The sequence below is a fragment of the Pseudopodoces humilis genome, chromosome 3 (genome assembly GCF_049639895.1).
Source record: "Pseudopodoces humilis isolate 2021_Gansu_Grassland_sample_001 chromosome 3, ASM4963989v1, whole genome shotgun sequence".
NCBI classification, from domain to species: domain Eukaryota; kingdom Metazoa; phylum Chordata; class Aves; order Passeriformes; family Paridae; genus Pseudopodoces; species Pseudopodoces humilis.
Genome location: NC_142202.1, coordinates 40,552,277 through 40,566,926, shown reverse-complemented (window position 1 = coordinate 40,566,926; position 14,650 = coordinate 40,552,277). Strand labels below are relative to the sequence as shown.

The window sequence follows — 14,650 nt, the reverse complement described above, 5'->3', positions numbered from 1 at the left end:
CTCTCTGGAATAACAATGTTAACAAAATTGAAGTCTGAATTCCATTCTCATAATTGAGCGCAGGAGACAAGCTTGAAGACAGTTCTTTAAACCCCAGTATTGCACTCCACAACCATAAAGGAAAAGGTGAGCAACACTGACTACCACATGTAGTTCTTCTATAGCAGTCTAGAAAATAAAGTGAGGGAACAGGAAAAAAAGAAAAGAAAAAATATTTTGGTAGACATTTCACAACGAAAAGAAAATGGCTTTGTATTCTTGTCTATTTGGTCAAACCAGAACACATCTGTACGTTACTCTAAACTCTGAGGAGGAGAATTAAAGATCCAAAATGATTTGTACATTAGGCTACCAATTTCAAACACTATAAAAAAAACTGAACAAGTCTCTAAAGTCTACATCTTTGATATACACCACTAAATGTCAGACAAAGCAGGCAGCAGAAATACCAAAGGATGCTATGGAACACCACAGAGTAGAAAGTGAAGTCATTTTCCCAGGGTCCAAACACTATTTCACATAAAAATCATCACAGATTTCATCCACTGCATCAACACAGTCAAATACTGAAAAGGACAGTTAAGTTCCATATTATTATTTATTCAGTAACCATTTTAACTATGAATTCTGCAAGCAGATGGATCAAAGAACTTTTAGTTCTATTACAACACTGCTCGTAAACCCCGCTCTGAAATGTAGCTGTTAACCGTAGCTGGAAGGTTGAACTCTTTGGTTAACAGCATATTCATGATCTATCTGATGTTTGTTCACAGACCAAATAATTAAATGGCAGCTGACAAAACCTAACTACTTCACAGAAGCAGTCCCTTGGAAAAAAACACTTGAGATAAATAAGACAGTCCTTCGTTTGTCATAAAGAAACACCAGATTTACAGTTGGAGAAGTTTTTAGTGACTAATGAGAAAACAGTATCAAATTCAGTGTTACCTTCGTAAGCGTGATAGTTGTAGTAGGCAAAGTGATTCCTTCTCCCTGGGGTTAGAAACACATGCAGAGGACCCAGGTGAAGGCAGCACCAGCAGGACAGATACCATGCAGAACATGCGGAGGAGGGCAAGAAAAGAAAAGACAGGAAAGGGTGAAACCATAGCCAGACAACACCTATTCAATTTATAAGGATGAAGTTCATTAAACTCTTTCAATTTTAGGAACTGTGTAGAATATAAAGGCATCAGTACTACAAAACTACTGAATGAAACAATCCTTATTGTTTAGAGAAGTGACAACAAGCTGTTAGAAGAAAAACACGGACAACAGGTCAGTCCCACAGGCCATGTGTGAAGCTCAGCACAAGGCACTGACACCTGTGGCATTTCAGACTAGGTTTACTCTCTCCATTAACAGGTGCCTCGCGCTGCTACCCAAGCACAACATTTTAATGATAAAGCACTAAATCCCATGAAGAGTAAGAGAACAAGAAAAGAAATCAACAGTACTATTAAAAGAACCCAAAATATTAATATGCAAACCAAACCTCAACCTGTAGAACATGACAGTACGTTTCATATATTCTGTGCACTGATAATTTAATCTGGATTTAAAACTAACAAAAAAACCCCCACACTATTTGACCACAAATGTAACCTTTTTTTTTGCAGTTCTGATCCAGCAAAAGTTTCAGCACTGATTTTCAACCTTGCTTCCCAAAAGGTACGCAACCGACTTCAAACTGCAACATTCACTTTTATTCATTTATTCACCTGAGTGTACTCAAGTTATCTTTAACAGGAAAAGGAGCTGTACGTAACTCAATCACCAGAAATGAAAGTCCATATCCAAATCCATGAACATGAGTACGACAGAAATTAAGAGCGTAAGTTGTGTATGTTTTATTGGTAGTTGTGCTATACACAATCAATCCCTCCTGGCTGTTCCTAGGTCATAAAATTAATTACTAAAACCCAGCAAGTTCTAATCATGCCAAAATAAAACTTTACCTTGCTAGTGATTTGAAAGTTCCATATAGGCTGAAAAATGTTTAACATCCAAGTTTGATTTAAAAATTCATGTTCTTGTCCTGTTAAAAAATGTGATTTTTCCACATATGGCACTGTCAAATACCAGGTATGCTATAGTGTACTTATGAATGTAAAGCTGATCAGATTTAAGCTTAATAAATAATTTCTCCCCTTTTTTTCACTGCCAACATTTGCTGCTAAGATTTTGGTATTACAGCAATATGCATCTCTAGCTTTAGAATTGTTACCTCCAATTCAGAATCTGATGTCAGAAGAAGAACTCATCTGGCATAGACTCCCTGCCACACAGAGTTCCTTGTGCTTAAAAAGAATGTCTTATTTTTGAAAACTCCAAAGTACTATATAATAATGTAATTTAGCCTATTAGATAACCAGAATTCTTACCTGGGCTTAATTCTACCAGGTATGGTAGTTTCTCAGGAGGAAGGCAAGAGCCATAGCCAGACCCATCAATTCTTTCCTTCCCCTTTAAAGGCTTTCCATCAGTTATCTTCCTGGTTTTCTTTGGGACATAATCAGGAGGCCGTCTTTTCAACTGAAAGACCAGTATTCCTAAAACACAGTATTATACATGCTTTGAGTCACACTACCAGTGAATAAGCCCACAGCCAATATCTATTAATCTGCAAGTGTCCCATAAGATTACTTTCAGTTTACTAGGTTCCTGTCCTTTCTTTAGAAAAGTTTTAACTTAAAAATAACTACACACAGATTAAAAGCGTACTTCAGTATAGTGAATAATTTAGAAACTTCAGGATAAAATGCAAAACCTTTCTACTACCTAATGATGCAATACTACAAACAGTGCATAATGACACAGTAAATAACTCTAATACCTCTCTGTAGCATTTTAAGTGCCCAAAACCAAAACACACTAAAATATAACTAACAATTTCTTCCTTTACAGAGGTTCCACAACATGCATAACAAGCCAAGCACAAAGATATCTTGAAGGTTTTCTGACATACCTTTATCACTAGGCCACTCCCTGAATATTTGCAGTGGACACTCATCATCATCAAGGATAGTTTCTTTAGCACCTTTATCATCAGAGTGCTGAGCACCAGGAGGCAGCATGACCTAAAAAAGAATTATCAGTTTTCAGAGCTGTGAGTGGACAATTAGAACATTCAGGGGTATTATTCTCTGATAACTTTTTTGTATGTGTTGTTTATAACAAGAGATGAGACCTTGTAAGTAAGTAAATTGTAAATAAAGAATTCAGTAACTTGGAATGCATTTTGCTTTCCAAGATTTTCTAACACTCCTCTCTTGCCTCTTGCTACAGTTAAATCACACTTCCCAGAACACCAAATAAGTCTAAAAAGCAAAGAAAAGCAAGTTACACTTCAGGTAGGCAAGATCTTCTTTCAGTAAAAAGAAAAAAATATTTTAATTTCTCATCAGCTAAGACAAAAAAGGAAAAAAAAAATCTCTGGAGATGATAGTCAAAAAAACAAACCTGAACTTTCCATTATTATTTCACACACTGGAATTAGCCTTTCATTTTGCTAATGCCATTCTGCTAACATAACATATACATAGCTTTAGAAGAGACACAACAAGCTGGCAAAGACTATCTCATACCCGCTGTATCCTTGTCTTACACAAAATTTACCTGATCTACACAAGGTACTAAGGGCACAACTGGAGCACTTCACACAACTGCTTCATGCTGCCTAGCTTTTAAAAAGAAACAAAACCAAGCATACTTTTGGACTACAGACCTTTCCTACTTTTTACAGCTGCATCCTTACAAGGCAGAGGAAGGGGGAGACCTTGGTTAATGAAAACTGATTTTGGAGAAGAGACAGCTTGTAATTTCATGTATTACTGCTCCCCACAGAGATCGAGAACAAGTAACAATGACAGGCAGTATTACAGTTATTAAGACAGATCTTTCAAAGCTGAATCAAAAAATAAAATAAAATACATTGTACTCCCACATTTATAATCCTAACAATGTTATTTAAATTCATAGACAGTTCTATTTTAAACTACTCCAAATTATTCCCATCTCTGAACTATGACCAAGGTAAGACCTTCTGAAGTGATGCAGTCATTGGCTACAGCACTCTACTATGCTGCAGCCCTTTAGAGACTTTCCACTCTCATTTGTTCCCTCCTTTCCACACCCATTTCTGCGTTAACCAAGTTCTCACAGATCCACCTCAAACATCCTTTCATCTTCTTCCAAGCAGGAAACAATTACATTTAAGATCAAAAGTATGTAATCCCTAAACCATTTTCTATGCAAAACTTGGCTAAACATAGGACTAATTAAATTATCTTTAATTAAATTTTCAAATAGACAAGATATTATAAAAGAAGGAAAACATTAAAATGTATAAACCAGAGGGAAGCAGAAACACATCTACACTCAAATCTTATCTTGCCAAACTACTCTATTTCACATCTCAGATTTTAAAATCAACTACACATACAGGATAATTAGGGAAACGCTATTTCAAGCTATGTTCAACAAGCAACAATCCTAAAATTCCAAAGCCCTTGAGACAGAAAGTAACTAGTTACAAAGCACAAAATATATACAATTCCAGGACCTGATATTGGACTGGGGAGGAAACCAAAGAAAAACCAAATGCAGTGAAACCAGAGGAACAGATGTGCTACAAATGCATAGGTGCTACTTGAATCTGTAAGTACTTCTACCATGGAACTTGGATAAGCATCCATACTCACTATTGGGTTTAAGGGCAGCAGTGGTGAACTAGACAAGGTAGAGAAGAGGGGTCACAAAAGCACTGCTCCCTTAATCCTCACAGTCAGTTACCATTCACCTCATCTCCCAGGAAGCATGAGCTGATTACTTAGACATCCCTCACTTTAAAAAGTATCTTTCTAACCTGTAGAAAGATACAGAACACCAGATAGCTGAGCTCCTGTGGGCCAGAAGGCTTCTAATTGTTATGATGCCATTTTAGAAAATGCCTCTGGGTTTAGGCAAACGCTGCCTCAGTGCCACCCACAAAACTGAAATGCCTACATTTTAGAATAATGGAAAAGCATAGGAATAAGTCTGTATAATGATTAGGTTTTGGCTAATGGGTTCAGATTTGCCTGAGTTTTTAGAAACAGATGCACTTAAATAAGTCTTGTGAATTTTCATCTCTACAGGCTGCTGATATCAAGTACAGACATTTCCCCAATTTCTCCAACAGCACAGGAAATAGAGATGGGTCAAACCAGCCTAATACCTCGAGCTTTGGAAGCAGTCTATAAACAGAAACAAACACAAAATTGAGATTTGGAAAAATACACTCTGCTTCATCATGAATGTATTCACAACCATACATAAATTATCATAGAGTCATTCCATTCTATTATTTATTCATTTAAAAAGCAGTGAAACATGAAGAAAATACAAAGTAAGAAATTTAAATGAAGAGCATAGCAACTTCAGCCTTAACTTTCAAAGCCTTTGTTGAAATAAACAAGTAAGAGAAGCTAAGTATTTGGAGTATTAAGCCCCCTGTGATAATTAATAAATAGAGATCAAGTTATCAGACCCATCCTTAATAAAAGTCTCACATGAGAACACCCCATGCTGCAACAGGTCTTCAATAAATTCTTCTGTCATTTTAATGTTTTTTAAGTAAAAACTATCATATATACTGTATGTTTGAGTATATCTACTTGATGTGATTCATTAATCTACAATTTTCTTTACAAGCTGGGAAGACAGGCTCTGCACATGTCCCTACTAAAACAAACAACAACAAAAAAAAAAAACAAGAAAACAACACCACCACAAAAAAACCCACAAAACCCCTTCAACAAATCTTGCTAAAATACTTAATGCCTTATGTCTGTAATAACTACTTCTTAAAAAACCAATAAAACTACTCACCATGAAATGCATATTTTTGCTTGACATTACCAAAAGTTATTTATGTCTTACCCTCAAGTAAAAAATAAGTACATGCTAAAAACAAAAGTCTAATCAAGATTCTACTTTCAAGAGTTAAGTGGTTTGCTGCATGCCTGAAGTCTAATGCCCTGAGTGAATATGCACAGGTAGCTTGGAAGATTGTCTAATTAATTTGACATCTTCAGAGATGTGCAGTGAACCCCACATTACTCAGGGAAATTCAAACCAAGCAAACAAAACACACATTGGAATGAACTGGTGTTTATTTGCTTACACAGAAAAGCAGTTTAGAACCAGGCATAAAGGCACAACTTGATGCACTGCAAACCAATGTATGAAAGCAAACAACCAATAGAGAAATGCTATTTAAAATAAAAGTTGTCAAATGCGTTATGAAAAAGTCTTACAATATTTATCTTTCAACTGAAACTTCAGGAGTGATCTTTACTACAGGTACTTAAGCCTTACAATGGTCTTATCCTATAACTTAAAATTCATCTTAATTGTTAAGTAAATGTCAACTGCTTAAATCTTCAAAGAAGATACTGCACCTGGCACTCAAAGAGAAAAAAAACATTTCAAAATCCCAGATAGTAAGAAACTGAAGTTGCATGTTCCACTGATAGCAGTTGAACTTAACGAAGTGTAACAACAGGAATAGTACAGGACCTGTCTTATACAGAGTACTGTAAAGTGCCAGAACAACAGGAGAAAAAGCAAAACCAGGGACAGAGAACAGCTATGAGACTTCAGTATAAAGGAGTGCCATTGGACAAATTTAGTGGTGCATTTGTGAGTTTCCAAAAAAAAGTAACATTGATTAAAGACACATCAGGCTAATTCTTGGCTATTTTAATGTTTCAAACAAGGAAAGTAACTTTATAAAATATCTGGAAAAAAGTAGATTTAAAATCTAGATTCAAAATACTCAATTTCATCAATAAAAGAATCAACATATTAAAAGCCAAGCACTGTATCAGCAGAGGATGGCCAAGCAGATTTTAGCTTATTACAACAACTTACTGTGAGCAAATAAGGCCTGCTACACTTAAGAGTTATAAAAACAGATCTGCTCTTAGTCAGTGAAGACCAGTCATGTATGTCAAATTTAAACATAAGCACACAACTTTTATCAATCAGTTCAGGAACTTAATGTATGAAGATGTGTTAAGCAGAAAACATGAAATATTTTCCAGAAGTACTTCCCAAAAAACTGACATAAAACAATTTCTTTTGCAGCAATAACTTCATTAACCTTTCCAAAGATCAAAGCAACATTTTCCAGACTATTTTCTACGTTAAACATCCACACACAAGATCAGAAAATAGGATGCAAGGGGAACACCACCACTGTGAAAAGAGTAACTTGAACAGTTTCCTGGGTAAAGGTGCAAGTAGTCCAGTAAATTCCATAATACTCAAAGATTTTTTAATACATCACAGGAAGTCTGAACTAAGCAGAATGAAGTAAAACTACCTTCCAAATTCAAATTCAGTCTCAGTGCCTCTGCTGTAGTCCATGATACTCTCAAACCAACAATATCATGAGAACTTTTTCCATTTTTTCAACATTTTAAGGAGTAAAAAATTCAAGTTTATTAGACAAGTCATAGCCAAAAATGCAGTTAAACACTGGATTCAAACAAGGATCAATATTTTTAAGCCTCACTGTCCTCCCTGAGAAGACAACATAGTCAGAAGTTTGTGATCTTTAATCAGTACTGCCCATGGGATTTCTTGATTAAAGCTATGCCTCTAAGAAAGAATTCTATGCAATTCCTTTGGAATTTCTAAAATAATTAAATTCTGAAGAGGGTCACTTTAATCTTTCCTGTTTTTTTTGTGATGAGTTTGTAATGAGAGTCAGCTAGCACTGCAAGGTTTAAGGAAACAGCACACAACATACACCTTTTACAATGGAGCTTGCCTCAGCATTTCCACTCCAGAGCGAACACTCTTGGTTCAGGGAAATAGTTTTGGGCACAAATTTAGGTATCCACAGGATGAACTATTAGTTTATACATCTGTGAATCACCAGCACACTTAGTGGTCTAAAACCACAGTGCCAAATGAAGAAATACGCCATTTTCAGCATTAATGTTTTTCTATATACAAGCAGTAATTTAGTATGATTGGAAGACTGAAGTTTTAAAAACAAAAAACCTGACATGTCACTTCACAACTCCTGGGGCTCCTAGATTTAGGGGTGGGGAGGGGGGAAGAGAGGGAGTTAGTTACAGAACTGAGTCATTCTACTTAGCTTGGAAGCTACTGCAAGAAAAATAACCCAACCAAATATGAAACGTGAGAAGATTGTGTTTTAGTGACTTACACGAGCAATACAATAATCCTTGGGATTTTCTTTTTCCAGGCCATATTTTTCCAGTGCTTCAATAACTGCAAAGTCTGCAGTATCTGTAGTGGACAGCAGGATTGTCTTGTACGGTATATTTGGTTTTAAACTGTCTGCATAAATTCTCAGCGTCCCACCTTGGAAACCAAATGGAATTAACAATGCAACCAGAGAATAAGAAGACAGACGTGTGGCAATTTATTATATTTCTAACAGAATATAAGAACAAAGCCCTTCAGAAATAATTTCATTACTCTACTAATACAAGAAAAATTACATAACGTCACCAAAATAGATTTATCTCTGCCATTGGTAAAAATCTCCATTGATATTTCTGTAATTTATCTAATGAAGTCATTTTCCCAGTGCTTCACCATGCTTAACAAGAAGGTAAAATTAAATAGTGGCAATGACTGCTTGAAGAACAGACCTTCCCAATCTTGACAGGAAGTCTGTGCTTACCTCCCCTTATTTTAACAAGTCCATTTAAGATTTCTCTCAAGACAATGTTTTTAAACCTCTAAATCTTTCTTCACTACTCTTCCATGAACAGAATACATAATTTGTGATTTTATCAGTTCTAACATTGCTTCACTTGTTCTTTTCTAATGGTGTCTAAACAATCACTGTTGTTATGTCCCCACCCCATGAATGAGAAATACTTAACCACTATTATTCACAAGATCTACCAGAATCCTTTATGCAGAACAATCAGTCCTTCACATCCTTTATTTATGCTACTGATTGAATTTTGTCTCAGGTCATTCAGCTTCTTCTTAGTACAATGACTATCAGTTATCTCAGCCAACCTCCTCAGCTTGCCAAAGTCCATCCTTCCTTTTTCCCTAGTTTAGCACTGTTAGCAAGCTCAATGAGCATACTCTCATCAGTCTGCCCACCACTGAAAGCTTTGACTCCCACTCATCACGGAACACCCTCCTGTTGAATCCTACCTTTACAAATCCTTCATTCAGTTAAACCACAGATAAACTAGCCATGTGTAAAAAAACGTTGGAGAAAGCAAAAGTCAAATTTACAGGAATTGCTGGCCATAAGAATGTTCTCCTGGTAAAAAGTTTACTGCTTGTAACTTAACCAGAAGACCTTCAAGTACCTGAGTCTGGTCTGCCATCAGAACTGCGGAATTCCTGCATTCTCTTCTCTAGTTTTTGCTGTCGCCGCCGTTTCATAACCACCTCAGGATTGGATATTGTGCGAGTGAAGCTGGTCTCAGGCATATCTTTGTAAACCTCAGCTGCGAGGCGAAAATTCTCACTGTCAAGTTAGTTTAAATAAAAAGAATGTCATTAAGAGCTTAAAATACATATAATCCTTATTACTTCACATAGGACAAAAAAGCATTAGAATTCATAAACACAGGAGCTCATTTAAGTTATTGTAAGATGGTTTTAACATGAATTTCACTTTTGCTAAGGTTAATGCTGTTCATATACCCATGCTTACCTGATATAAAAAAAATAATTTAAGGACTGCTAGTTGCTAGTTTTCCAAGAAAACAAGAGATCTTCCACCTCTTAAACATGGGGGAAGGGGAAAAGGCATTAAAAAAACTTTAAATTATACCCCTAACTTTATTATGATTTCAAATATTGCAAAGCATGGGAAAGCCAAAGTGGCATGTGCTTTCAAGTCATACTTTTTCTTTTGCGAATACACTTAAAAACAACTATCGTTTAAGTTTCAAAAAAAAAAGTTTAAACCACTTACATATCATCCCCGTGAAGAAGTCTATCATCTTTATCTGACGCTTGTCGCAATGCCTCTTTTTCACGCCTCTTTTTTTCTTTTTTTTCTTTTTTTGACAGAGTTCGCTTGAAATTCTGAATTACTCCCTCTTTTTCCTGTTTTTCAGGGCCATTACTCTGAGCTTTCTGAAATAAATGAGTTTAAAACAGCTCCCATCAATTTCAATGCAAAGAAAAGTTAGCATTGGTTTTAACTTTACAGATGAATCTGTTTAAGACACAGTATCACTGACGCAAAACCAACACTCAAGGCAACAACATTCCATTACACAGTGATGGGACTAAAGCTCTTGAGGAAAACACAGAGAAGACAAATGTAATCTCATGTTCCAAAGATGGAATGAACTGATTCTACTCAACAAAGTGCAGAATTTTACTTGAGTAATGCCTGCTATCTACTTGGCCTCAAAAGATTAACTGAAGGCTGCAAAACAAATTTTTGCTTCTGAGTAAAAATATTCTGTAACAACACTGTGCTTAATTTGCTTTCAAGGCAACTCTGTTAGAGCACCAGATAATCAACTGCAGAAGAAAAAACATTACAGAGGACTTTTCCCCAATGGTCTATTTTTCCAAGTTGTCATTCCAGTGTTCTCTTCTTCAATTCCTGCTCCTTGCTTACACAAGATACCTGTAATCCTCCACTCATTTGCCTTCTGTAGAGAAGATTACAGAGCATGAGAGAAAGAAGATGCAGATTTTCTCACTTCTATCAGGAAGTGAAGAACATGGAGAAGGAAGATTGCAAATCACTTAATTCAATTAATAGGAATAGCAGGTTTGGTATGTGTAGTGCAAGATATCATTAACTTCCTCTTCTGCCCTGTAACATGGATGTATCCTGTAGTCAAAAGCCCAGTGCAAGCTCACGTACCTATACCCAAAGCACTTCTAAAATTAACAAGCTCTAATTCCAAAAGCAAAGGAAATTTAGCGCTCAGCACAAGATTAAAAATTTGCCTTAAGATAGCCCACACTGAACAGCATGTTTTCCATAGCTACAGGACACCAAGCTACATATAATATACGTAATTACATGATTTCAGGAGCCAAAGACTAATCTAATTTAATGTTTAAATTGCTAATATTAAAGCAAAGTTTTGTACAGCTGATGTTGGCAGCTCATTCATTTTGCATTTGTAAGAGAAAAAAATAATCAATGCCCAAAAAAGCAAAACCAAAACAAAACAAAAAACCCTGTACAAAAGGAAAGAGTCTTCCATCAATTTTCTAGAAACAGAGTGTTACCTAAGGAGGTAATAATTTTTAGCTCTTTAACTCCCCCTGGCATTCCCTTTTAAAAGTTTTGCAAGAGGCAAGATTACCTCCTGGTATTTGGCACCGTACACTGAGGAAATTTTCAAGTCATCATAATAGAACAAAGCTAGGCATTACATGCTCCAGGTACTAGACAGCTACATGGATGACAGCATCATCAGCCATAGAAAGATAAAAAAAATGCAGTGTTGCAAAGATGCACTTTAAGTATTTAAAAATACTTGTTCCAGATACTGAAGGTCACGAGCAGCAGCTGTTTCCAGGAATTAAAAAAAGTAAAAGTTATGTTTTCTTATATAAGCAAACCCCAGAGATTTCATGCTGTTACCACTAGCATGCTCTGTAAAGACTCACCTTTGGAGGAAGTGTATCATTTTCATTCTTGAGGACAAACCTTCCTTCCCGATCATCTTTGTTCCAGTTTAACTGTACAACAAGAGGCTTCTCATCCACATCTAATCTTCTTTCTTCTTCAAAAAAATGAAAAGCAGTAACAGTTACTTGGTATCTCAAGAGCAAAGATATTTAGAAATAAGTTAAACTTTAAAAAAAACCAAAAGGTTGGCTTAACAGAACACATCTGTTGATGTTTTCCTGTTAATTATAGGGACAGAAAGAAAGCTGGGGAATGCAGAATTAATTACATGTCCCCTTTCTAGCAACAAGCCCAAGTGCATTCCATCTATACAGATGTTAAAAGCTAAAGGTCCCCATAAGGCAGTCTTGCCTTACTCCTTTGTCAAACTCCTTTGTTAGAACTAAGTCTCAGAACACATTACCAGTCTGGAGGAGAAGTTAGATCTACAGTTGAAATGTTTAAAACTTTTTAACATCTTGGGATTTCCAAATACTCATTTGTCATATTTTAAATTTACTTTAAAGTTGACAGCCTGGTTGCAGCCCAAGAAATACTATTCTAAAAAGACTGCACGAAAGTAAACAAGATTACAAAATTTAAACAAAAGAAAAACAAAATAAAACAAACCAAAAACCCCCACAACATTATGCAGATCCAAGACAAAATTTCATTTAGTGTATTACATCTATTTTAAGTATATGGAAAAACAACTGACAGAATGGTTAAAAAACTTAAGCAAGTCTTGCCATTTGATTTTCCTTTTTAAAAGGAGACAATACATATGCCCAGGAAAACAACAATGTTTCTGTGGTTATTTTTATTTAGTGAGAAACACTCCTATCGACCTTGCATGACTCAATGATCTTTTAAAAATCATGAACTTGCTCCACAAAGAAAATTATTCCATTTTGACTATATATAAAGTCCTAACAGATTTTTCAAGAAATCTAAAGCAGAAAAAATTAAATTATTTTCAGTCTTTCAAATGCAGAATTTAAGGTTGTTCAAGCACTTGTGCAAACTTCTGAAATACAATAAAAAACACAATCAAAAGGTAGTTTCTCCTATATCTGTCTTTACCACGATCATGTTCTAATCTGAAACAGACAAATTTTAGCAGTACCAAAGGCTATTTAGATATTCAAGTTCTTCACACGTAACATTAGAGGATCTGTCTAAGAAACACAGTGGCTTCAAACAAAAGCTGAACTTCCCCAAATTTAGCAGTAAAACAACGTGAGTTATAAGGCTGCCATCAAAGGCCCACAGCTTCAAAGAACAGATGTACTCTTAACTGCTTTAATTTAACAACCTTAGTTTCCCATTAAGAATTTAGTCTTTACCTACTAATCCTAAAAATAGCAACTCGCTCACAAATGTCAACAAACTATTGGATGCCTATTACAGCATTTAATAGATCATAATCAAATCCTACATGAACTGCAGGCCTGATATGCATAATAAAGTTTTGAAAACCACTTCTAAAAAAACAAGTGGTATTTAAAAAACAACATATTTAGGAATAAAAAACCCAAGTCTCATGTGGTTCAGAAACTGGGGGCAAACCTAGTTGAGAGGTACTACTTGGCTGGGAGTAGATATGATGGTGGTGCAGATGCAGGAAGGACTTAATGAATAAATACAAACCTCCACTGACATGCACTTCATAAAGTGAGTATTTAGGGGACGACAACATTCGCATGTCTGGTCGAAACTTCTCTGCAAGAGTTTCTATCACATCTTGAGTTGTGGCGGTACTAGAGACACGGATGCATTTTGTTGCAAAATTTCCAGCTGCTTTGTCTTGAAAGTAGAATCTCATTACTCCATGAAACTCAAGATCCTGCAAAGAAATAAAAATACAAATCTGAGTGCTAGCTAACAGCTAGAAGGTTCAGAGTTCTTTTATTATTTATTACAAATTTATTATGAAAATGTCATACCTTCAAATATTACATTGGTTTCAAAATTTTCGTAACATTAGAATTAAAAACCAGGACACTATAAACTTGAAAAAAAAAAAAGGCTATCCTGTAAAAAGAAATTAAGGACTATCTATAACTGAAAATACTGAACTTGAATCTTTAAGTATCCAAATTTACAACCATTGTCAGGAGAATTAATAAAACCTCTTTTCTTAAACCTAGAGATACATCTTGAAGACTAACTAAGAACAGACCCCTGCAGCCCAAGTCTGTAAAAGTGTATGCTCAAGGAACAGCAGCGTGTCTTGAAGAGAACAGCTTGCTGTCACAGAAGTCACAGGACCATCTTTTCTCTCCTCTATTCATCCCTTCACGCACTCCTCTCTCATGCTGGCATCAGTTTGTCCCAGAAACATTCTTTTAAGGAAGTTAAACCATTTGACTTGATTGTATTTTTTATTTTAAGAAAGTTTAGTCTTTGCTACAGCTCCCTAAACACTCTGTGAAAGAAAAAAAACTCCAGCACCAACACAAGGTGAAGAAAGGGACTGCAGCTGTCAAACAGGTGGCTGCACTACAACTGCAATAGCAATTTGTTCAAACTATTTTAAATTCACATCCTCAAGTGCTTTCCTTAGCCACTGGAGCCTGTGCTCTACTGCAGCACAGCAAACTTCAGGAGACTACTGTCTACTCCACTACTGGTCTGAACAACAACTCCAAATTCAAATTTTAGTTTCCCAGTGGTCTCCACCTGGCCAACTTTTGCCCCTTACATAAATCCCAACAATCATAGGACCCTGCACTCAAGAGGAAGCAAGGATATTCAAGTCTCCAGCTGACTTTGCCAAGTTTACTCTACAGTTTAATAATCGTTCCTCCTGTCTTCATTATCCTGAGGCTTTGAAATAGGCAAATCCTTATGTGTTGGGCACAGTGGTAAATTTTATGCTAAGCACAGCCCTTTCCAGTTCTACATCTGATCACAGGACACACATCACAATGCTTCTTAGAACAGCAAAGAATCGAGATATCTACTGAAGCTATGCTATCATACAGAAGACCTCTGCGAAAAGAA

At 35.9% G+C, this 14,650-nt stretch overlaps 1 protein-coding gene across 27 annotated transcripts in view; it reads right to left on the bottom strand.

Annotated features, from left to right (window-relative positions):
* AFDN (afadin, adherens junction formation factor) overlaps positions 1-14,650 on the bottom strand; it is a 117,753-nt gene that overhangs the window by 70,318 nt on the left and 32,785 nt on the right. For 13 of the 27 annotated variants that reach the window (XR_015772291.1, XM_014263476.2, XM_088053677.1 and 10 more), the window contains exons 2-9: positions 13,295-13,490; positions 11,644-11,759; positions 9,974-10,137; positions 9,360-9,520; positions 8,225-8,382; positions 2,969-3,080; positions 2,385-2,552; positions 949-993 (exon numbers count right to left, since the gene is read on the bottom strand). Coding sequence is in view for 26 of the 27 variants with exons in the window: in XM_014263476.2 (XP_014118951.1) it covers positions 949-993; positions 2,385-2,552; positions 2,969-3,080; positions 8,225-8,382; positions 9,360-9,520; positions 9,974-10,137; positions 11,644-11,759; positions 13,295-13,490 (1,120 nt within the window). In the remaining variant the exon portion in view is untranslated. The remainder of the gene's footprint in view (positions 1-948; positions 994-2,384; positions 2,553-2,968; positions 3,081-8,224; positions 8,383-9,359; positions 9,521-9,973; positions 10,138-11,643; positions 11,760-13,294; positions 13,491-14,650) is intronic. The other 14 variants (XM_088053668.1, XM_088053671.1, XM_088053675.1 and 11 more) reach the window with 3 other exon arrangements.